Source organism: Tauraco erythrolophus, chromosome 7, assembly GCF_009769465.1.
Source record: "Tauraco erythrolophus isolate bTauEry1 chromosome 7, bTauEry1.pri, whole genome shotgun sequence".
NCBI classification, from domain to species: Eukaryota; Metazoa; Chordata; class Aves; order Musophagiformes; family Musophagidae; genus Tauraco; species Tauraco erythrolophus.
In genome coordinates this window covers 37,940,352-37,961,851 of record NC_141471.1, presented here as the reverse complement: position 1 = coordinate 37,961,851, position 21,500 = coordinate 37,940,352, and the positions used below count along the sequence as shown (strand labels likewise).

Below are 21,500 nucleotides of genomic sequence, written 5' to 3'. Positions count from 1 at the left end.
TAGTATAATTTAACCTTTCCAAGCACTCGTAAATTTTTACTGCTTTGAAACACAGCGATGCAAATGAGCGCGCTCATAGTTACTGACTTAATAACAACCCCGTGGCTCCCGAAACAATAACTCCTTATGAAATATAATAAATATATATTTAAATACAGTATACCGCAACTGCTATTTTGCTTTTTTTTATTGCTTCAATTATTGTATAATTTTATGTGAAGGTCCCCGATCACAAGGGTGGTGGGCTTTTTTTTTCGCGGGGAACAGGACCCACTGATGGGATGATTAATTATGATATAAAATAGTCCGCTTAAACGGGGGGGGAAGGGGGGGGGAGAGAGAAGAGAGAAGAGAGAGGGGAGGGGAGGGGGGGGAAGGGGGGGCTGTAATAGGGAATCTGATCTTTTAATCTCAGTTGGCCGCAATTAAAACAAACCCCGCCGTATAACTCCAATATCCCTTTGCATAAAAACATATGGCCGCGCTATAAAAATTATGGCTGGAAAACACTGACCCATTAATAGCCCGCGGACTGATTTATACTTTATTGTTCTGCTCCCCGGCCACGTGACCGGGGCAGCCAATGGGCGCCCGGGCTGCCCTCAACTTATTACTGACTCTACTTCTCCGCCAGCACCAAGTTGTTACGTGAAACCCGCAGCCCCGAACCGCGGCGGGTCCGCCGCCCGCGCCCGCCATGTCGGCTCCCGGGACCCTCAGCAACTACTACGTGGACTCCTTCCTGGTGCCGGAGGGGGACGAGCTGGCGGCGCCCCGCTACGCCCCCGCCCCGCTGGGGCCGCCGCCGCGGCCGGCGGCGCTGGCCGAGCACCCCGAGCTGGCGCCCTGCAGCTTCCAGCCCAAGGCGCCCGTCTTCGGCCCCCCCTGGAGCCCCGCGCACCCGGCCGGCGCCAGCGGCGTCCCCGCCGTCTACCACCCCTACGCGCACCACCAGGCGCCCGTGGCACCGCCCGACGGCAGGTACATGCGTTCGTGGCTTGAGCCTGTGCCGGGCTCCTTGTCTTTCCCCGGGTTACCTACCGGCAGGCATTACGGCATTAAACCTGAACCGCTGGCGGCCAGAAGGGCTGACTGTACCACGTTTGACACTCACACTTTGTCTCTCTCTGATTATGCTTGTGGTTCTCCTCCAGTTGATAGGGATAAGCAAAGCCACGAAGGCGCATTCTCTGAAAGCAATGGAGAAAGTGAGGCAAACGGAGAGAAACCGCAGATCGATCCAAGTAAGTGGGACTGCGAGGGTAATGGACTTCAGGGCGCTGCGCCGGCCGCGGGGAGGTGCCGAGGCGCTGGGGCTAATTACGCGGCCGAGCACCGGCTGCCGCCGCCGCCGCTGCTCCAGCTCGCCGGGGTCTGCGATCTGCAAGAGCCAAGCGCTGCCTTTCGCAGGCTCGAACGGGACCTAGGATGGCTCGGGCTTTCCAGGCTGAGAGGAAAACAAAAACCCACCCCACAACTGCAACTCAAACAAAACAAAACAAAAAAAAGGCGAAAACCGCCCACCCCCGCCTCAGCCACCCCAGCAAACGCCGCAGGACGTGCTCGCGTCCTCCCGCCCCGCCGCGCTCCCAGGCGTGGGCAAACGCCAGGGAGAGGGTGCCTAGAAAGCATCGTATGTGAATCTGATCTTTTTGAGACGTCTTGCAGGCCGGGGCGGCTATTGCGGGGCTGGGAGCAGAAACCTCGCCGTTGACTTGGTCCCCCCTCTACTCCCCTTCGTCTCCTTGGTGGAAAATCCCGGGCTGGATTCTCCCAGGGCTGCGGGACTGGTGGCAGAAAGCCTCGGGATTACTACGGCGATTAACGCCGTGCGAACAAGGGTCCTAGGCGGGCGAGGCTTTAATTATGCCAGCTGTAGACTGACTCGCCAGCTCCGTGGGTCTTGCCAGTGATGACACGGGAGAAGGCCGAAATTAAAAAGTGAAACAATTTCGATGACATGTTGGTCTGGCTGGTCACTCCCCGGGCTGGCAGTTTGGGGCGGGAGGGGTGTGTGGAGGCCAGGAAGGAGGGAGTGAGCTAGCAAAGACAGAGAGAGAGGAGGGGAAGGAGGAAGATTATTTTTTAAATTGCATCCTACAAACAATAAAAAAGGCGAGGGGAGGTGGGGGCGGCAGGGCTTTGCCGCGTGTCGTTGCGTGTGACCTCTCCATGTCTCTGTATTTTGGAGTCCATTGTGCCTCACCATCCTCTGTGCCCGGGGAAATGTGTCCCAGGTCCTAAACCCCAATATCGAGACACGTACGCGGCTGGTCCTGCGTGGGTCTCCTTCCCCAGCCCCCCTCCTTTCCGCCCTCTCATCCCTCCCGAGGCTGAACAACTTCTGTTGTTTTCGTTGCAGACAATCCAGCTGCAAACTGGCTCCACGCAAGGTCCACCAGGAAAAAGCGGTGCCCTTATACCAAGCATCAGACGCTGGAACTGGAGAAGGAGTTTCTGTTCAATATGTATCTCACTAGGGACCGTAGATACGAGGTGGCCAGACTCCTCAATTTAACTGAGAGACAAGTGAAAATCTGGTTTCAGAACAGGAGGATGAAAATGAAGAAAATCAACAAAGATCGAGCGAAGGACGAATGATGGCGACACGCGGGTTAAATTGAAAATGCATACAATTAAAAAAAAAAAAGAAAAAAAAAAAAAAAAGTTATAAACAAAACCATCAAAAATCCTCCTCTCGACCCCTGCCATGCAATGCGTCTGGTCCAGGCCTCATTTTTTTCCCTTGGCAAATTCTGATTATGATTGTACCTTAATTGTCACAGAGGCCAGTTTGCCAGGAGAGGTACAGTAAGACTTTTAATTTTCTGATAGGAAAGAAAAAGGGGGCATTAGCACGAAAAGGCTGTTTAGCTGGCTTGTATAAATCTACCTGTTTCTTCACTTAGAGAAAGAAAAAAAAAAAAGGAAAAAAAAAGAAAAAACTACCTTTTCATAATGCACAACTATTTACGGACTGTATAGTTTAGTCTACGTAGTTAATTTATTCGCTCCTTGCGCGGCAGAGAGATCTCTGCTCTAATACTTGAACACTGTGTTTTATTGTGGTAATTATGTTTGTGACTCAATTTATGTGCTTGGGTGCTGTACCGGATGTAATGTGTAAGCTAGAATTCAATTTGAACTCAGGTTGTTTATTATAAAAATTGCATAGAGTATAGCTCTGTAGTGTATTAAGTCTTTTCTGTATAATTAGACACTTAACCTTTGATTGTAAAATATATATTATATATCTCAATGCAAAAAAAAAAAAAAAAAAGTAGAAAAGAAGTTCGTCCGGGATGTCTGGGAATTACGGTTCTCAAAATATTGAAGCAAGTCATTTTAGTATGCACAGTTGATATATATATATATAGTATTGTCTTTGTCGGTTGTATATATAATCTATATACTAAAAAAGTAAGTAAACAGACTAGCTAAATATTGTTTTTGCACCAGTGAGCAGTTAGCAGATTTCGGAGCTATACATATATGTGAAAAGGGTAACTACTATGGTTTACGTTTTAATTTTAATCGAATGATTTGATGGTTATTGTAATGAAGGTTAATTTTATTGATAATAACTTATACACTATAAAAAACCTACATTTGGTTATTGTAAATTTGTATCGATTAAAAAAAATAAAATCTGGGAATTTGTGTTGATGCAGAACGTACATTGTCTATTTTGAAATAGTTACCTCATGGCCTACTGACCAACATCGTTGTGTTGAAAAGATATTTAACCTTTTTGCCAAATAAAATTTATTGATTCTTTTATATTTTGTGCTGGTTTAAAGATTAGTTAAGGAGGGGTTCTTCCACGGCACGCCAAACCTCGCCGCAGATGTGGCAGGGCTATGGCAGCTGCGGAGGCGAGGCGAGCAGTAGCATTATTTCTCAGCCAAGGCAAATCGACGGGTCTATAAACGCAGACCCCAGGTGATGAAAAATTGGGATTATTTTCGTCCTAAATGGGCAGATGCAGGTCCTACGTGCCATTGCTTTGCCGAGAGGAGGCACGGCTCCCCCGTCCCGGATACAATTTGGTAAGCTGGCCCTTAGCAGAGCGAGAGGGAGCCCCTTCGGTTGGCAGCGGGGACACGCTCCCCAGTTAACGCGGTTTTTAATAAATTCGCCTGGCGAGGCGGGGAGGATTTAGGACTAAACCAAATGTCTGACGTTCTTTAGTGCAGACAATAATGTAAATCAGCTCAGACGGTGACATTAAGCTGAGATGCTTAAGTAGCCTGGACCAGAAATGTTCAGAGCTAAGTGTGCTTCAACAAGCTTTGTGAGAAGGCTCGCCTTACCGGCGTGTTGATTTTAAATCCCTCCTAGAGAAAATCGCCCATGCAAAATACGTTATTTCAACGTCACCTGTTTTTTCGTTCCTTTGCCTTCACGTTTGGGATTTTTCTTTTCTTCCTGCCTTTTAAATGTTCGGTGGCAAATAAAACAACCCCTTGCATTTTACTAGCTCCTCAGATTATGTATGTACGTATAGATAGAACAGATAAAATTTTACTGACGATTATGGTAGAATTTATGGTGTCAATTTTACTCGCTGATTTAGCCGAGGGAAAGAGCTGGGCTGGCAGCAGGCTAGAGCAGAGAAGACAAAATAGGATTTAATTTTTATAAACAGAAATAAGGTTTCTTTGGAGTGGAAGATTTCTACACACACCCCTATTACGCCACCCCTCCCCCGCCGCCCAAGCCAAACCAAGCTCAGCAACAAAAGCAAATAGTCGAGTCTGCGGGCTTGCTGAAATTTACCCTTGTTTTGGGGCGGACATCTTACTGCTCAGAGTAGATATCCTCCATAATATCAGCCGCAGCACACTTCTGCGCCACACCGACCCTTGTTTGCAAGAATGTCGAGTAACAATAAAAGCCGTCTTGTTCTAAGGAGGTACGCTTACATACATATGTCTATATATATGTATTAAAGCAAAATAAGACGGAACACAGTTACGGTCTTGGCAGAAGTCGTTGTTAGGAAAATTCAGAGCCATACAGTGCAATAAAAGAAAATGACTGCTGTAACCGTTTATGGGGTGTAAAACGCTGCAGGGCTGAAGACAAAACTTAGGGAGCCGGCAAGAAGTTTACAGATGTGCAGAGCTGCGGGAGGAAAAAAAAAAAAGGCTTTCTGCTTCACCTTTTTTTTAAAAAAAAAAAAAGGAAAGGAATCCAGGATAAGGTTTGTTGAGTTCTAATTAGCGAAAGGGAGCTCGTTCTGGTGCGCACCACACACAAAAAGCCCCTAATTGATCCCTGAGCCTGTATTTGGGGATGCTGGGACGCCCTCTGTTGTTGCAGACAGAGGCAACTTCAAAGAATCAGCATTAAGAGGTGTAATAAATGACGGGTCTGCAAACTGTCTGGAATTCGGCTCTTAATGAGTTTACAACTGTCCAGCCACAATTAAGATTTTCTACAAAAGCCTTTTCATTTGTTTTGTCTGGCTGTTTTAGATAAAGCGGGCGAGCGGAAATAACAACCTTTTATTGGCCTTCCACTGCTTAAATCCATGCTGGGAAGTGGACATTTATCTTGCCGTGCCTTGGCGGGCAGAGGCGCTGGCTCCGCGGGGCCGGCGCGGCGGGGCGGCGGGCGGCGGGCGGCGGCGGCGGCAGTGGCGGCGCGGCGGCGGCAGGTGGCGCTGTGAGCCCGCGAAAGAGAGCGCGCCGCCCGCCATCAAGCGCTCGGCCGCCGGCCCGAAAGCTCCTAAAATTGTCGACTTTATGGGAGCATAACTGGGGTTGGAAGAGCTGGTTTGGTTTTAACAAAGGCCGATAGATTTGAAAGGGCTGTTTTGGCCCCTTACGCCGGGAGTACGGTGAGGGATGTCCCGTTGTCAACGGGCGCGGTTATGGTGGCGTTTACCGCCTGGCCGCGCTCAGTGCTCTCCTGGCAAAAGTAAAGCGTCCTCTGCACCAAGGACATACCCTACATTTGTTATTCTCAAAACACCGAGGTATTTCCTATTAGCTAATAGAGATGGATGGAGCCCTGGCACTGAGCTGCCAGCTCCTCTTCCACTTGCCCAAAAACCTTCGCCCTTCCCTGGCAAAGCTCTGAGCCTGCAAAGAAGGTGCCCTGATCTTCCGAAGGGCTGATGAGAAATGGAGTATTTGGAGAAAGGGGGAATTGAAGGATTCGGGCAGGGTGGAAGAGAGTATCCCCGGATTAGCCTGGGAGCAGAGCCCCCGAAGAGCTTCACCGGATTTTCGGCCAGATTTTCCAATGCCCTTCTCCACACCGCGTAGCTGGAGACACAGCCATGCGGGGAAACGGCAGCGCCACAAACCTCTCGTTTTGAAAATTATTTACTGGGGAGTAAAATTCCTCACAGCTGTCTTCGATACAAATAAAAAGCCCTGCTTGCATCTCCAGCAATTTCAGCTCTGTGGGACCCGTTGTAATTATATGATGCAGATGCGAGAAGGCTGATGCTCTGCAAACTCGACGTGTCTCTCAAAGTCATTCCTAACTTCTCCTCGCCTTCTATTTGATTTCCTAGAGTCGTTTTCCTTATTTTTTTCCGTTTGCTTTTGCTGACTTTCGCGACTTGAGAATGAGGCTTAGCGGGAATTGTGGAGTGTTTTCAGATGGCAGATGCCAAAAGAGAGGGGGGAAAAAGTATTGGAAGGAAAATAAAGGCAGGACGAAAGGAAGCATAAAATGTGGGCTGAAGTACGAACGTCGTGTTTTTCAGTTCACCGCCAGACAAGTAAACAAACCGCCGCATAGTGCTCCCTAACAGAACTACTTTCTCAGTGTTTTATTTACATTTTCTTAAATCAAAGCCAATCTCTTTATATCGAAATTCAGCATCGGGAAGGAACGTGAGCACTGAGCTATTTTTTCACCGTACTGTTTCAAAGATTTAATTCTTTCTAGGGATACAGAGAAAAAGCCACTCCCTGCTTTCTAACAAGATCCTTCCTATCAAATGTTTGTCTACAATGGCATTGCTAAACTTATGATGATTAATTATTTTTTTCCTTGGCTGTAAAATTATATTGAAATTAAAAAGTGTTATGCATCGTCATACTAAGTAATAACTGGGCACAGTGCGCTCCATTATAATCGAGGATAAATTACAGCGAGAACAGATTCCGAAACAACAAAATCCTCACCTAGTACGAACCACATCAAGATACTGCTTAATACACAAGCCATAATCATGTAGTGCTCCCAGGTCGCTTATAACTGTGAGCACCGGTTTATCACTACCGTGTACTTCCCGGAAAAGCTCAGAAGGCAAAGAGAGGTATCTAGAGCTCACAATAAAAAAAAAAAAAAAAACAAAACACCAAACCAAAAACACAACAATACAATGAATCCCGCCTAGAGGATTATTTTAAAGCGTGTGAGAATATTGCGTTGAGGGAAAATTGCAATCTGTACTCGTTCGCCGTTTCCTCGATTGGAAAACAATACATTGAAATGAATGTGCGCTTTGAGGAGCGGGGGTCCTGCCTGGTTTGTGTTGCGACAAAATGAGAGGTTTCAGAAGCAGCGTTATTCCTAACATGCAGCGGGTGGGTGAAGTAACAAGGTGGCGGGGACCCATGTCTGGGGACTCCTTTAATATTTATTCAGTGAAGGCTTTTTGAGAAATCTTAAGGGTTGACAGGAAAAAAAGGACGAGAGCAAAATATTAAGGAAAAAAAACCAAGGTGGCAGCAATAAACACACACACGCAAAGAAAACCGCATAAACTTGCAGATCATACAGAATCAGGGAGCTCGAAATAAAACCATCCAGCTAATCTATTCGCTCTACTCTCTCCTTATTTAAGTCTAGACATTGGTTGTATATGCTGTTTCTCTCTTCTTGCATCTTGGTATGTTGTCACCAGAGGAGCAATTTATTGGTCTAATGTCATCTGCTTCAGCCTCTTTGATCTTTCTTAGTCGTCGTCCTGTTTGCTTCGCATTCGTTTAACTTCTTGGGCCTTTATTCCTCTCCAGCAGTCTCTTCTGCCGGCATGTTCCCACATCGGATTACGACCCGCAGCGATATCGTCTAATATGGCGAATTGGAAGAAATAACCGAAGGGGGCTCTTCGCCAGCTTCTCCCTCACGCCTGTGAATAACAACTGCGTTTTCACGTACTTAACGCTTGGCAAATATCTAGATGCAGCAGTCACATTTGCATGCTCTGAAGCACCAGTATCTCAGGGATCTGGCTTTGGAGAATTTACTTGCTTCTGTCAGTAACCTATATTCATGGGGCTGCAATAACCGCGCATAAAGAGTCCCAAAGGGTGCGTGCGTGTGTGTTGGAGGTGAGTGCGGGGGGAGAGGGTGTCCCACGTTTACAAAACGCAAAGTTTAGGGTCCGTGCGAAATATCGCCAAGAACGATTTTAACTGGTGAGAAAGTCTTGTACACGGGGCACCAAACTATAATTGAGAGGAGAATTTCCGGGGCAATTCCATTGTGCTCCTTCCAGTTTATGATGTGCAATACAGGCAGGCAGTAAAAGCTGTCTTTACCAGAACTCCCTGTCTGAGGGAAGGAAACTCCTTTTACGATCCGTTTAAAGGAAGGGCACGGTGCAGCATCCTCAATGGAGAGCCATTCGCATTGTTGGGGAGCCCAGTGTTTAGAAAAGCAGCAACGCTCCCCGTCATCTGAGCGTACCGCTGCCGCCTCACGCGTAGGACTGTAAGGTAGGTAGGATGGAAAGGTAAAAGAGGCACTAAACCGGCGGCCGAGATCTGAAGTAATTCGTAGGCACTTTCTTCAACTCTGGGGGCTTTGGTTTATTTTTTGGTTGGTTGGTTGGTTGGTTGGGGGGGGGGGTTATATATTTTCATTTTTAAGGCGTTCATAAAGCTGAGTCCTCGCAGATTTTTTTCCTCTCTCTGCCTTTTTTCGAGGGGGCGGGGAGGGCGGGGTGACCGTATTTTTTTTTTTTCCTAGGGGTTACATCAGCGGAGCTCTCTCCCGGGGGGACGCCTTGGTTTTCAAGGCTGGGGCAGCCCCCAGGACCGGCGGCAGTGCGGTGGGGCCCGGCGGCCAGGGTACCCCCATAAACCCCGCTGCGGAGTTACCCCCCGCTTATTTTCCTTGCGGAAAAAAAAAAAAAAAAAAACAAACAAAAAAACACAAGAACAACGCGTGGGTGACGAGCCGCCTCCTTCGAAGTCTATATTTTATTTTATTTCCTTTTTTCCACACTCCCCCCGGTCCGCCTAGCGGACCACAGCGGGTGCGCGTGTGCCCCCGGGAGGCCGAGCGCCCCCGACTCCCGCGGCGGCGCCGTCGGGGGGCGGGGGGCGAGGGGCGGCGGCGGCGGCTGGAGGGCGCTGCCGGGCGCGGCGGCGGCGGCAGCGGCGCCCCCGGCCCGTCCATGTCCGGGCACCGGCGGGCCGCGGCCGGCACCACCTGTGAGGCGGGCGGGGATTGGCGGGCGGCGTCATATGACCGGTCACGTGCTCGAGGCAGCTCAGTCCAAAAGAAAATGGGGTTTGGTGTAAATCTGGGGGTGTAATGTTATCATATATCACGCTACCTCGTAAAACCGACACTGAAGCCTGCCGGACAACAAATCACAGGTCAAAATTATGAGCTCTTCGTATTATGTGAATGCGCTTTTTAGCAAATATACGGCGGGGGCTTCTCTTTTCCAAAATGCAGAGCCTACTTCTTGCTCCTTTGCAAGCAACTCCCAGAGAAGCGGCTATGGACCAGGCGCGGGTGCCTTCGCCTCCTCCATGCCCGGCTTGTACAATGTGAACAGTACCATATATCAAAGCCCGTTCTCTTCCGGATACAGCCTGGGCTCTGATGCCTACAACCTGCATTGTTCCTCTTTTGATCAGAACATTCCCGTCCTCTGCAATGAGCTAACCAAACCCAGCTGTGAGAAAGCGGAGGAAAGCAACCTGCACAACCAGGCTGAGCCTAATTTCCGGATATACCCCTGGATGAGGTCTTCAGGTAGGGGCAAGCGGAGAGGGCTCGGAGCCGTGGCAGCCAGGCAAAAGCGTGTCGCCAGAATTACTGTCAGCACAAGCCTTTATGGTTTTAATTATAGCCGAGGCGCCATTGCGTAGAAAGCCCGTGGCATTGTATGTAAATGAGTATCATAAAACTTTTTATTGCCCAATTAATGGGTTCTAGCCTCGTAAATTTATTTAACTCCATTTGCTATGGAATTTTAGCATTGAGTTGATTTGCGCTGTTTGCTATAGAAACGTGGAGAGCTGGCTGCGGGCTCCCAGAGCCCCCACGGGCAAGTGTCTCCCCTGCCCTCTGCCGAAGTTGGGCAAAAAAAAAATCCCGCTCGCTGGAGAAGGCGGAGGGGAGAGGGGCGTTCAGGAGCGGGGGACGGGCTGCTGAGGGCTTCGCCAGCCCACGTTGCCGAGACGTGCCACTCTCGTCCCTCCTGCCCTTTCCACGGAGATAAGGATCTATAGAAATGTACTAAACAGGAAAACGGGGCGGGGGGGGGGGGGGGGGGGGGGGAAGCTGGGGAGGGAGAGTGTGTGAAAAAGGAGAGTTCTCTTCTGGAGCTAAATGCGATGTATTGTTTACGACTCAGGCTGGGGTAGGGGGTGTGTGGAGGGAGCCCCGACATTAAAATAAATAAGTACAGCCCAGTCTTCCAGCTTTTTATTTCGCTTTGCTAAACCTGAAAGTCTGGAAGGTTTTAAGGAAATATATCGCCTGAGGGGAAAGTTCCTCCTCCCGAAAGCAATTTCCTCCCCCACCTCCTCTCCTGAATGCTTTCTATCCACTTTTTCTATGTCTCGAGCAACTTAATTTTTTCCCTGCCTGAGCAGGGCAAGTCGTGGGGCTGAAATGTCTTTGTTAGGGCAAAGTATGTGGGGGGGGGGTGTGTGTGGAAGTGAGAGAAGGGGATCATTTACTCTTGCTCGGCTGCTTTTTGTTTGTTTGGGTTTTTTTTAATAATAATAATAGTAAGGAAAAAAAAAAACACACTACAAAGAGGAAACTTTCCACCTTTCTTCTTCTTCTTCTTCTTCTTCTTCTTCTTCTTCTTCTTCTTCTTCTTCTTCTTCTTGCCTAACTCCTGGCCGTGTGTCCTTGCTTTCAGGTCCAGATAGGAAGCGAGGGCGCCAGACCTACACCCGCTACCAGACCCTGGAGCTGGAGAAGGAATTCCACTTCAATCGTTATCTGACACGGCGGCGGAGGATAGAGATCGCCCATGCCCTCTGCCTGACGGAGAGGCAGATCAAAATCTGGTTCCAAAACCGGAGGATGAAGTGGAAGAAGGAGCACAAGGAAGAGAGCTCCAGCATCCCGGCTTCCAACGAGCCCACGTCAGCAGCAGCCTCTGTCGAAAAAGTGGAAGAAGACGAAGAGGAGGAGGACTAAGGAGTCCCAGTCGAGGAAGCGATCTCTTAGTATAATGTATGCACGTGACAGTTGGAAAAGCTCCCTTTGAAGGGGGGGGGGGGGGGAGGGAGGGAGAGACTCACTGTTTTTATTAAAAAAAAAAAAAAATCAGTTCCCTTTAATAATCATCTTGCAAGCGAGCGTTTGCAAACATGAGAAGGTTTCTTGGGGTGGTTTTCCAGCCTTCTCTCCACTCTTCTGTGCTCCCCAAACCTGCCCTTTGCCGAACCTTTCGGTGATATTTCCTAAGAGCATCCTACAATCATTTGTTTTTCCGTTCACCCAAACCTGGGTGGGTTTGTCCAGGGGACATTTCAGTGGGAGAACTGCTGCTTGCACAGATAGTAAACCGTGACCTTCCGAAGTAACTACCTGACTCAATAGTCCAAATCATGTGTAAGGGGAAAAGTGCATTAGGTTCACGTCAAGAAAAACTACCTAATTTTGAATAAGTAGCTCTGCACTTCTCTTTTTTTCTTTTTTCTTTTTTTTTTTATTATTGTTAAAAAAGTATCATAACTAACACCTACACTAACAAAAGGTTAAACAGCAAGTAAGGGAAAAAAAAAAAAAAAAAGATGTTCCACAAACCACTACAATCTACAGCAATTATTTGTACTACCTATTTTCCAGACTACCTATATATCTTGCTCCGCCTACCTATCTTCTAAAGTATACTGTATTTTAGTAGTCAAAAGAAGATAAGATTACTAATGTGAATCGCAAAATGTTTTTAGAAATGTAAGTGTAGTCGTTTGAAAGCACGCATCAATAGCTTTGGTATAGAATTTGGTACCGAAAAGGCTGAATATATTTAAATTTAAAATAATATATTTATTCCAAAGCAATTATAAATGAAAACCATATGCTGCAATATATCTTTGCTCTCGAATCTTTACTATTCCGAGTGAGGAAGTGAACACATGCCAATATTGTACAAAGCGGTTTGATATCTCCCGTTGGCTTCTACCTTCGGCTGCCTCTGCTAAAGGCCGTTTTCTTATTCTAGGTTGATCTTACTTAATATAGTGAAAAGTGGTCTTTGAAACGTGAATTTAAATGACCATCTAACCACCTTTAAAAAAAAAAAAATCCTGTTTGTCCTGATTATCCGAACGTGTTAATACGTAATACCGTGAATTTTCCTACAACAGCAGATACTGTATATTTGAACGCTTTTTTTGTCATTTATATTCGTCTTAGAGCTCATTTGTAAGATCATGTCATAAATTGGGAAGTATGTAATTAATTTGAAAACTTTGTAGCATGATGTATGGTTAAGAACTCTGTATAAATCCGTCTTGAAGATTTGGCTAAAGTTTATTCAAAAATTGTATGTTACAATGTGTTTCGATGTGTTCGTTGTGAACATTTGGATATGCCGTGTAAGTATTGGAAGTGGAAAAAAAAAACCCGTCTGTGAACTCTCTTTGGAAGTGATACCGTGTTCAAGTATCTCCCACGATAAATGTGTTTTATGTTACACAGAATAATAAATATGCTTGTTGACAATGAATTGTGTTTCTTTATTAGGGAAACAATTAGAAGGAAGCATAAAAAATAATTTACATACACAAATAAAGAAATTAGACCATACTTTCTTTTTTCCCCCCCCGTAATCAGAAGGAGAAAAAAAAAATCCAAGGTGACGAATTGATGAGTCAGTCAATTTCTCTATCTCGACTTCGTGATTTTTTTTTTTCCCTAACGCAGTTGATTAATAAAGCGGAAAACCTTCTTTAGGGGAGGGCTTCCTTCCACCGTATTCTTGTGTCCTCTTAAAATCATAACCCCAGTCCAAGCGTCCGGCGATCAAGCCGAAATCGCGTGCAGTGAAATAATATTTGGTACTGAACAGAAAGTGCGATGCGAAACTTCCAAGTGTAAATGATCTGGTGGCATACGTGTGCGGTTTGTGCGTGCGGTTTTTGGGGTGCGGGGGGCATCAGGGTGGTGTTTAAAAGGAGAAAAAATCGCCCGGTTTTAGGAAAGGTGCCATTTCTGCCAGGTACGGTGTAATGTCAAGGAGATCTAATATTTTAAATTTTTTTTTTTTTATAAAAAAAAAAAAAGGAAAAAAAGAGGAAAAAAAAAAAAGAAAAAAAAAAAGAATCTCGCTCGAAAAGTCCCTTTATTCGACCGGGTAAATATAGGTTGAACAAGAGCATCATTTGCACAGAAGTTCCCTTTTTCTACTACACTCTGTTCCTGGTCAACGTACTAATTGTAATTTTAATAAAATTAGTACAAACTCCAGGTCTTTTAAAAAAACTCCAGGGCTGCCTCTGTGGTAAGATGGCGCCTCTCTAAGACCTGCCTCTTCTTAGTGATGAGGAAAAGGCCATAAATCCGTTGTTGTTTATGAAAATTTACAACTTTGCAATACAACTTTATGAGTTGTTCGGTTTTTCCATTGGTCGCTGTCGGTCATGTGGATGGTAACCGTGAACATGAACTTTTTTATAATTTCCCTTGCGAGAATAGAGCCGCATTCTTTTGCTGAGCTCTGTCCTGCTTCGGATCTCTCTGGCTTTCAATCCCCATTTCATTTGTTCTTTGTAAGGCAATAGTGAACAAAGTGTGCGGAGGTTCGGCATAAGCAGCCGCCTAGAACACAGATCCGGGATGGCAATTTCCAGTTCCCCCGCTGGAAGGTGTGGCATATTGGATTCAAAGCACTGGCGTGGCAGATTTTCAACTTGCAACCTGGCTAATTTCCTGCTTCTTCTGGCACCAAAAGGAGGGCGATTCGTCTCCTGTGCAGCCAAAGCGACAGCTGTCAAAGTCGCAGGGGCTCCTGTGAGCCAGAACCTAAAAGGTGAGAAATGTATATGACACTACCGTGAGCAGGGAAACATGGTTTAATACGTTTAAATATTAGACATGTGCAATTAAACCAAATGGAAATCTTACCAGCCAAAAATAGAGGTGGCTGCAGCTCAGTTGATTTCAACTTAACCAGTGCATGCAAAAATATAATTAAATAAAATGTCTACTTTCTATTATCTAGCAAGAAGACGTGGATTTTTTTTTTTCCCACGAAGTTTATTTCTGTTTGCATTTGCCAGGGGGTTGTTGTGACAATCAGGTTATTTTATAAGAATTCAGGTTTACAGCATAAATTCGAGGGGATTTTTTTTTTTCCCAGCACGAGGAAAAAAAAAATGAAACCCCCAAACATTATTTTTTTTTTATTTCGCAGGATTAACTTAAAGTTCATTTGCGGCAACTGAAATTTAGATGCAATTTAATCTTTACTATTTCAGGGAAAAAAAAAAAAGAAAACAACAACCCCAAAACCAAACAGCAGTCAGCACAATGTCTCCTGGCTCCCCTGGCATGTCCAGCGGAGAGATTATTTCTAGACGGGGGGGAAACAGCGCGAATGTGTCTTTGATTTTCTGTATCAGATCAAGCGCTGCCTGCAAAAAATCCCCGTGTCGTGGGTCCGTCGGAACAGCGTTCCTGGCGCTTTCCGGCGTGGGTATCTTGCCCGCCTGGGCTGCGCGGAGCCGGCTTTGCAGCGGCTGCACCGATTTCGGCGCCGGAGACGGAGCTTTTTTTTTTGCTTTTCCCCCCCCCCACACCTTTCTCTCCTTGTTGTGACTGTTACGGTGCGGCGCTCGGGCGGGGGAGCGGCGGCTGGCGGGCCGGTGCCCCGCGGTGTGTGCCGGCTGGGGAGAGCGGGGCCCCGGGGACGGCGCCCCCGAGATACCCGCCCCCCCTCCCCGCCGCGGCCGCCGCCGCCCGGCTCCGCTCCCGCCTCCTCATGGCGAACGAGGGGCTCGGAGTGCTTTGAGTGCTGGCCCCGGCGCTGCTGGTGCTGCCGGGCTGATAAAGCCTTGGATTTGCATGGCATTGCGGTATCCGCCGGACTGGAGCTGCAGCGAGCGCCGCATTATTTATTGCGGGGCCAGGGGCGCTCAGTGCTGCCACGGCGTGGCGGAGCGGCGGAGGCGGGCGCCGAGCGGAGCGGCCCCCGCAGCCCCTGCGAAGGGCTGCGCTGGGAGTGCTCGGTGGGAAACCCAAATAAAAGAGAAAAAAAAAAAAGAAGAAAACTAATAAAAGAAATCCAGCCTACCTCTTTTTTTTTTTTTTTTTTTTTACGGGAGTATCGGAGCTCGCCCCCGGGCAAGATATTCCAGCAGGGCCGGCTCTGCCCCCTCCCCTTCCCCTCTGCTTGTACCTCGGTGTGTCAATGTAAAATATCACAGTGGGAGCTGGCTGGGGAGGACCCGCCCGCGTCCCCCTGGCCAGGCTCCCGATACCCCGCCAGTCTAAACAACGGTTCGTCTTGCCCAAACTGTTTGGATTAGGAGCTATTAGTTCAAGGTTGGTTTTGGTGACGCTGCCGAGCACGGGAAGGATTTGTAAGTGGTTTTATGTACGAGGAGAAGGAGGCTTTGAACCTTAAGAGGGTAACTGCCCCCGCACCTGTGTCCGAGGGTGGCGGGGGTTGCTGGCCGGGTGTTCGGCGGGAGGAGGAAGGCGAAGTGTTTGGTGCAGGAGGTGCCGGGGTTGCGGGGCATTCCGAAAACAAATAAAAGGCGGATGGAATACACGGGTATAGCAAAGTGTGACTTTGTTGCGGTGGCAAAACGCAGCGGCTTTCTGCTTTTCCTGGGGGGAAATGGTGGAGGGAAACTGCTGGGAAATGTGTCTCGGCAAGGCATTTCCCCGGCAGAGCCGGGGGGTAACAGATTATCGTAATTCGGGGTTTTCTGGGGGTAGGGGGAGGAGCGGAGAGGACGCCTGAATGTGACTGAAGCGGAGATTGCAGTGCGGATTGTTTAGCTGTCACTGTAACTACTCTAACACGACCCAGCCAGGCAAACGTGCACATTTTATTCCTTTTAATATTATGGGGTCAACGAAGAAATGTTTTTGCTGCCTGCGGCTGGGCTTTCGACAGTTTGAATTGGATGCGAACAATAACTTGAAAAAGAGGAAAGAAACAAAAAGGAAAAAAATAAAGAGGAAAAAAAAGAAACCATTATGTAACTGATGCTATAAAATGTAAATATAACTAAGCCTGGCGAGATTTTTTTTTTTTTTTGGTTTGATTTCTGTGTGATGATTCAAACAAAAGACCGTCTGGGCACAACTTTTTAAAGTAGGGCCGGTGTGTTTCGCGTGTCCCGAGTATTCATTTTTCACGGTGCGTTTTCGTTCTGACCTGTGGTGGCGAAAATCTGCTCTTTTAAATCCTCTCTGTGTTTAGCGTGCTGTGTGCTTGTTTGCAGGTATTTCCTCTTTTTTTAACTCTAATCGCAGTGAGTGAAAAAACTTTTTTCTGGAGAAAGCTGGCTTTCAGGAAATACACATTTCTGAAATGACCTCCCAAAACATGCTTCTAGTGAGTAGTAATTCGACCAGGTGTGTTTGTGGATTAGCCGGGCTGAAGAGGTTAAGGAAGTCGAAAAAAAAAATTGGAGGCAATCAACATCTGAATGTGAAAGTCCAGCTGAGACTGTGAACAATACAAACTATTGTGGAGAGATGTTTTAACTCACTACTGTTTTATAGGTATCGTAATCTGCCCCCGGAAATGAGACAAATAGTCTTCCAACAACAACAAAACACTCCTTTGAAAGCTACTTTAGGAATCGGGGCTCCTACTAATGTCACTTTCCGTCAGACCGCGTTTAAAACCAGGCTATTCAATCTATGGTAATGGGCACGGATTATGAGTAAACATAGCTTGGAATGAACAACCTCATGTTATATCCAGGAACTGCAGAGCTACGGCTGAATTAAAAGCATCTCAGCGAATTTCATCAGCGCTGTTACTGATGAAACTGTTACTGATTATACTGTTACTGTCCCTGCCCTGGGCCAAGACTTATGTTTCCGCTATGGAGTAACTGCCATGTTGAAAAATGAAGGTGGAAATGTTTGTTTCGTGTGTTTCTTTTTTTCCCCTCTTAAAGACACACATCCGCGTTTAATCAAATTATTCGCAGCAACAACGAAACCGATTGGCTTCTGCTGACTCATTAGAGGGGCTGTTTTAATTAGGAATAGTCCTACTGGCTCGTTTTTGAATTTGAATGTTTGTTTCCCTCTGCTTGACGCTGGCGGGGGGGACTCGGGGAGAAGAGACACGTGGGACTTTATCTGGGCTGCTCGGGGGGCGCCGGGAGCCCGCCCAGCCCTTCCCGGGGCCTTCTCGGGCGCTTGGTGTAAAAGAAAAATCCCCCTCCCCAGAAGGCCACCGTTTCCTGACCCAGCCACAACCTCCGCATTAATTATGGGTGTGTTCATTAAGATACGAGAGCTCTTCCACGCAGGACGCGGTAGCCTCTCTCGCAAGAGCTGGGTTCGGCGCTGGGGCCGGCTGCACGAGCTCCGAAGGGAAGCCTCAGCGGAGAGGCTATTTCCGAAACAAAAAAATCACCCAAAACCTGGTTGCGATTGTGGCAGCGCGGTGGGAAAACGGAGGGAGGCCGCCACCCCCAACCCGCACTGAGCTCCGCTCCCCCTTTCACGTGCTCCCTGCGCTCCAAACTTTCCCTCCGCAGCATCCACCGCCGTCTTCCTTCGCCGGAGAGCCCACCCTGCCCGCGGGGCTGCGCGGCTCCCTCGGGGGCGACGCGCCCGGCCTGAGGCCGCTAACTTTTAAGGGCGCTCCCCTACACACACCTCCAGCCGCCGGGGGCGGTGGGGGGGGTGGGGGGTGTCTCCGTCCGCCCCTGTCACGCTGCCCGCGCTGCCTGCTCCCGCCGGGAATTATTTCTATTACTATTATTATTATTATTCCTATTATTATTGGAATATTTTTTCTCCAGAGGGGCGGTGCCGCCCCGGGGGCGCGGCCGCACCCCGCGGGGCTGCGCAGCGCTGCGCGGGGGCTGCGCGGGGCGGCGCGGCGGGGCCGGGGCCGCCGGTAAGTTGGCGGCGCGGTGGCGGCGGCCCCGGGGGAGCGGGCGCCGCGCGCGCTCCCATTGGCCGCCCCGCCGTCAGCTGCTCCTATTTTCTGCTGTCGCTTTTGGCGCTCGGCCATCCAGAAACAAACCACTTCGATGACTCCTAATAGTTATCGCCAGATGTACTAATACACAACAAATCACGGTCCGGGAGAGGGGGAGAGCAAATGAGTTCCTATTTCGTGAATCCCACTTTCCCGGGGAGCCTGCCCGGGGGCCAGGACTCTTTCCTCGGGCAGATCCCCCTTTACCCGGCGGGCTATGATGCTCTCAGGCATTTTCCGGCTTCGTACGGGGCAAGCAGCCTGCAGGACAAGACTTACACCTCACCTTGTTTCTACCAACAGTCCAACACCGTCATTGCTTGCAATCGGGCTTCCTACGAGTACGGAGCCTCCTGTTTCTATTCGGACAAGGAAATTAGTAGCGCCTCTCCCTCCGGCAGTGCCAAACAGAGGGGGACCGGGGACTACCTGCACTTTTCTCCCGATCAACAGTACAAATCCAGCGGCGTCCAAGCCAAAATTGTAAATGACGAAGGCACCGACCGGAAGTACACGAGCCCTGTTTACCCCTGGATGCAGCGGATGAACTCCTGCGCTGGTAAGGCATTTCGATGCAAGTTGGAGGGGGGGGGGCGGGGAGTGGAGAAAGAGGAAGGAAAAGTTTCTTTCCCCAATTTTTTTTTTTTTTTTTTTGATACTTAGATACTGAGTCCAGGCTGCTGGAGAGGCACGGTTCCTGTAGGGCAGCGTGTAACATGAAACCTTCCCAGGTTATTTTAGATCTGGCACGTTGGCACCCTGGGAATGGTGGCCGAAAGCGCAGCTTGTGGGTCCGTTTGTGAAAGTTACCGGCGAATCCTTAGGAAGTGAGGGGGGGGGGGGGCGGAAAGAGAGAGAGAGAGAGAGAGGCAGAACAGTTTTACCACTCTCTGAAACCCACCCAAAAGCTTCTGCTCCGGTGTTTCATTGTCAGAGAGCGATGTAGGGAATATGCCCTCTGTATTGAGGATCCAATGCATTTGTGGCACATTCCTCCTCGCCCCCCTCCCCCAGCTCATTAGCCTGTAAGTATTGGATATTGAGAGCACGTTTCTAGGGCCGTGGGCGCACTTCCATGGCATCGCGGATTTTCTCTGACTTACAAGTGAACTTCACATAATTGAACTATTCTGTCTAGGAGTGATGCTGTGGGGGGAGGGTTGTATTGCGATTACACTTATTTTTAATAATCCCGTATTAAGACATTTACTTCCAGTGTTTGCTAATGACTCCCCTCCTCCCGAGTTTAAGTTCGCTGGACTGTGGGTCGCATTTCTTTTTTTTTTTGAAAGTTAAACTTTTAGCAAAAGCATTCTGATGCTGCTTTGCATTCGAGGGCAATGAATTCCGGAGCAAATGGCAAAGGCTCTTCTATGATCTTTAGCTGATGTCTATAATTATACTTAAATTACAGACCCCTCTGTAGTCACAGCCATGGCAATAGGGTGTGTTTGTGTAAACACACCCGCATGTGCGTGTACACACACACGCACACACACACATGCGTACAATTCTCCGGCTCGCACACGTGTGTCTGTGTGTGTGTGCGTGCGTGTGCGCGCACAGGCTCTCAACACGCAGAGGCTAGACGCTGCGCAGCGATTCACAAGGGTGATACCTATTTCACTTTCCCTAGATCCACCTTAAAGCTTCTTTGTGTCCCAGTTACTCCATCACCGTAAGCACGCTGCACACCCGCATTTGCAGCTGGGCAGGCAGGAGAAAAGGAAAAGAGGGACAAAAAAAAAAACCCAAAACCTCCAGGAAATCAGCACACACACCCCCCCCCGTGATTGTGCCTGCAAAAGGAGGCAGAATACAGTAACGGCTCTTTCTGGTCTGAAATCACTGGGCCCTGTCCAATGCGATCGTTTTGTCTTTACTTCTACAGGTACAGTATATGGAACTCATGGGAGACGAGGGAGGCAAACTTACACCAGATACCAAACGCTAGAGTTAGAGAAGGAATTTCATTTTAACAGATACTTAACCCGAAGACGACGTATTGAGATTGCAAACGCTCTCTGCCTTACTGAACGCCAGATTAAAATATGGTTTCAAAACAGGCGGATGAAATGGAAAAAGGAAAACAAATTCATAAATTCCACACAGCCCAGCAGCGAAGAAACAGAGGAAAAGTCAGGGGAGTAGAACCACGTTTAATAAACGCTACCAGGCCTTTCCTTAGCGCTTACTATTACTATTATTATTTACCTTGTGTTCCTTCTGCTACTAAAATCCTATAGGTTTGTCACAGTCTATTAATTCCCAACAGGCTTGGTTAAAAGCTATACATTGCGATCATCTGTGACTTTCTTTAATATACGTGGAAGTCCCAGCTTTCAACCTATATCCATGTATGTATATAACCACATTTCCAAAGCGTAGATGGATTTGCTTAAAGTATTAGAGAAATTGCCCAGATTTTTAAATATTTGAGGTGAGCATCTGTGTGTGAGTGAGTGTCCCTGGCGTGCCTGTGAGAGAAGAGATAAGCGAGTGATTTTTTTTTTTTTTAATTAGCAATGCTCGTATTGTAGAAATACGAGAGATTTTAGAAAATCTTGAGTTTATGTCTTTGATAACTCCCACTACATAGGGCCATCTCGTTATGTTATGTTTGGGAGCTTACGGTCTGCAAGGGAGGAAAAAAAGTTTTACGCATGTATAAGATATTTAAATAGCAAAAAGAAGAAAAAGCCTTAAAAAAAAAATCATTATATAAAACCCTGAGTATAAACTTCCAGTTAAAGCCAACATGAATTGCAGGGAGATTTTCTAAATGCCGCTAAACTGCCTAATCTGCACTATTAGCATTAAAGTAAAAACTCGGCGTTAAACTTCAGGGGAAATGAGGGAAGAGGCTTCCAAGCGGGCGAATTTCTGTGGTTCCCGTTGAGCTCACACCGAGGTTTCGGTGAGCTCAGGTCTACACTGAAAGAGCTTTGAATTATGGACTGCGTTTCTTGGGGCTCCATGGGCTTGGGTCGGTCTTTCTTTCTTTTATCCCCCCCCCTTTGTTTTATTAAAAGAAAAGTGTGTGTTATAATAGCTCGTGGATCTACCCCGCTTTTGTGGTATCTTAATTCACATTCGCATTTCTTAGCACTGGAAAAAATAAATAGATAGATACTCTAAAGAA

At 47.7% G+C, this 21,500-nt stretch overlaps 3 protein-coding genes across 4 annotated transcripts; all 3 read left to right on the top strand.

Annotated features, from left to right (window-relative positions):
• The first annotated feature begins 697 nt into the window (after positions 1-697).
• HOXA9 (homeobox A9) lies at positions 698-2,601 on the top strand. Its single transcript, XM_009992495.2, has 2 exons — positions 698-1,244; positions 2,363-2,601. The coding sequence occupies exons 1-2, from the start codon at positions 698-700 to the stop codon at positions 2,599-2,601; spliced, it is 786 nt and encodes a 261-aa protein (XP_009990797.2).
• A 6,986-nt stretch (positions 2,602-9,587) lies between these two features.
• Positions 9,588-11,367, top strand: HOXA7 (homeobox A7). Of its 2 annotated transcripts, none has more exons than XM_086614795.1 (2): positions 9,588-9,963; positions 11,084-11,367. In XM_086614795.1, exons 1-2 carry the CDS (start codon positions 9,588-9,590, stop codon positions 11,365-11,367), a joined length of 660 nt encoding a protein of 219 aa, XP_086470921.1. The 2 variants fall into 2 exon arrangements, with proteins under 2 accessions (XP_086470921.1, XP_086470920.1); XM_086614794.1 differs by having other exon boundaries at positions 9,588-9,969.
• A 7,114-nt stretch (positions 11,368-18,481) lies between these two features.
• Positions 18,482-20,509, top strand: HOXA6 (homeobox A6). The gene is made up of 2 exons (XM_009992075.2): positions 18,482-18,917; positions 20,250-20,509. The coding sequence occupies exons 1-2, from the start codon at positions 18,482-18,484 to the stop codon at positions 20,507-20,509; spliced, it is 696 nt and encodes a 231-aa protein (XP_009990377.2).
• Positions 20,510-21,500: the final 991 nt, after the last annotated feature.

Excerpts from the sequence above, each read along its gene's own strand:
- HOXA9 (XM_009992495.2), top strand. The coding sequence starts at position 698 with ATGTCGGCTCCCGGGACCCTCAGCAACTACTACGTGGACTCCTTCCTG. Across the intron at positions 1,245-2,362 it reads GAAACCGCAGATCGATCCAA|ACAATCCAGCTGCAAACTGG; the intron begins GTAAGTGGGACT and ends TTTTCGTTGCAG.
- HOXA7 (XM_086614794.1), top strand. The coding sequence starts at position 9,588 with ATGAGCTCTTCGTATTATGTGAATGCGCTTTTTAGCAAATATACGGCG. Across the intron at positions 9,970-11,083 it reads GATGAGGTCTTCAGGTAGGG|GTCCAGATAGGAAGCGAGGG; the intron begins GCAAGCGGAGAG and ends CCTTGCTTTCAG.
- HOXA6 (XM_009992075.2), top strand. The coding sequence starts at position 18,482 with ATGAGTTCCTATTTCGTGAATCCCACTTTCCCGGGGAGCCTGCCCGGG. Across the intron at positions 18,918-20,249 it reads GCGGATGAACTCCTGCGCTG|GTACAGTATATGGAACTCAT; the intron begins GTAAGGCATTTC and ends TTACTTCTACAG.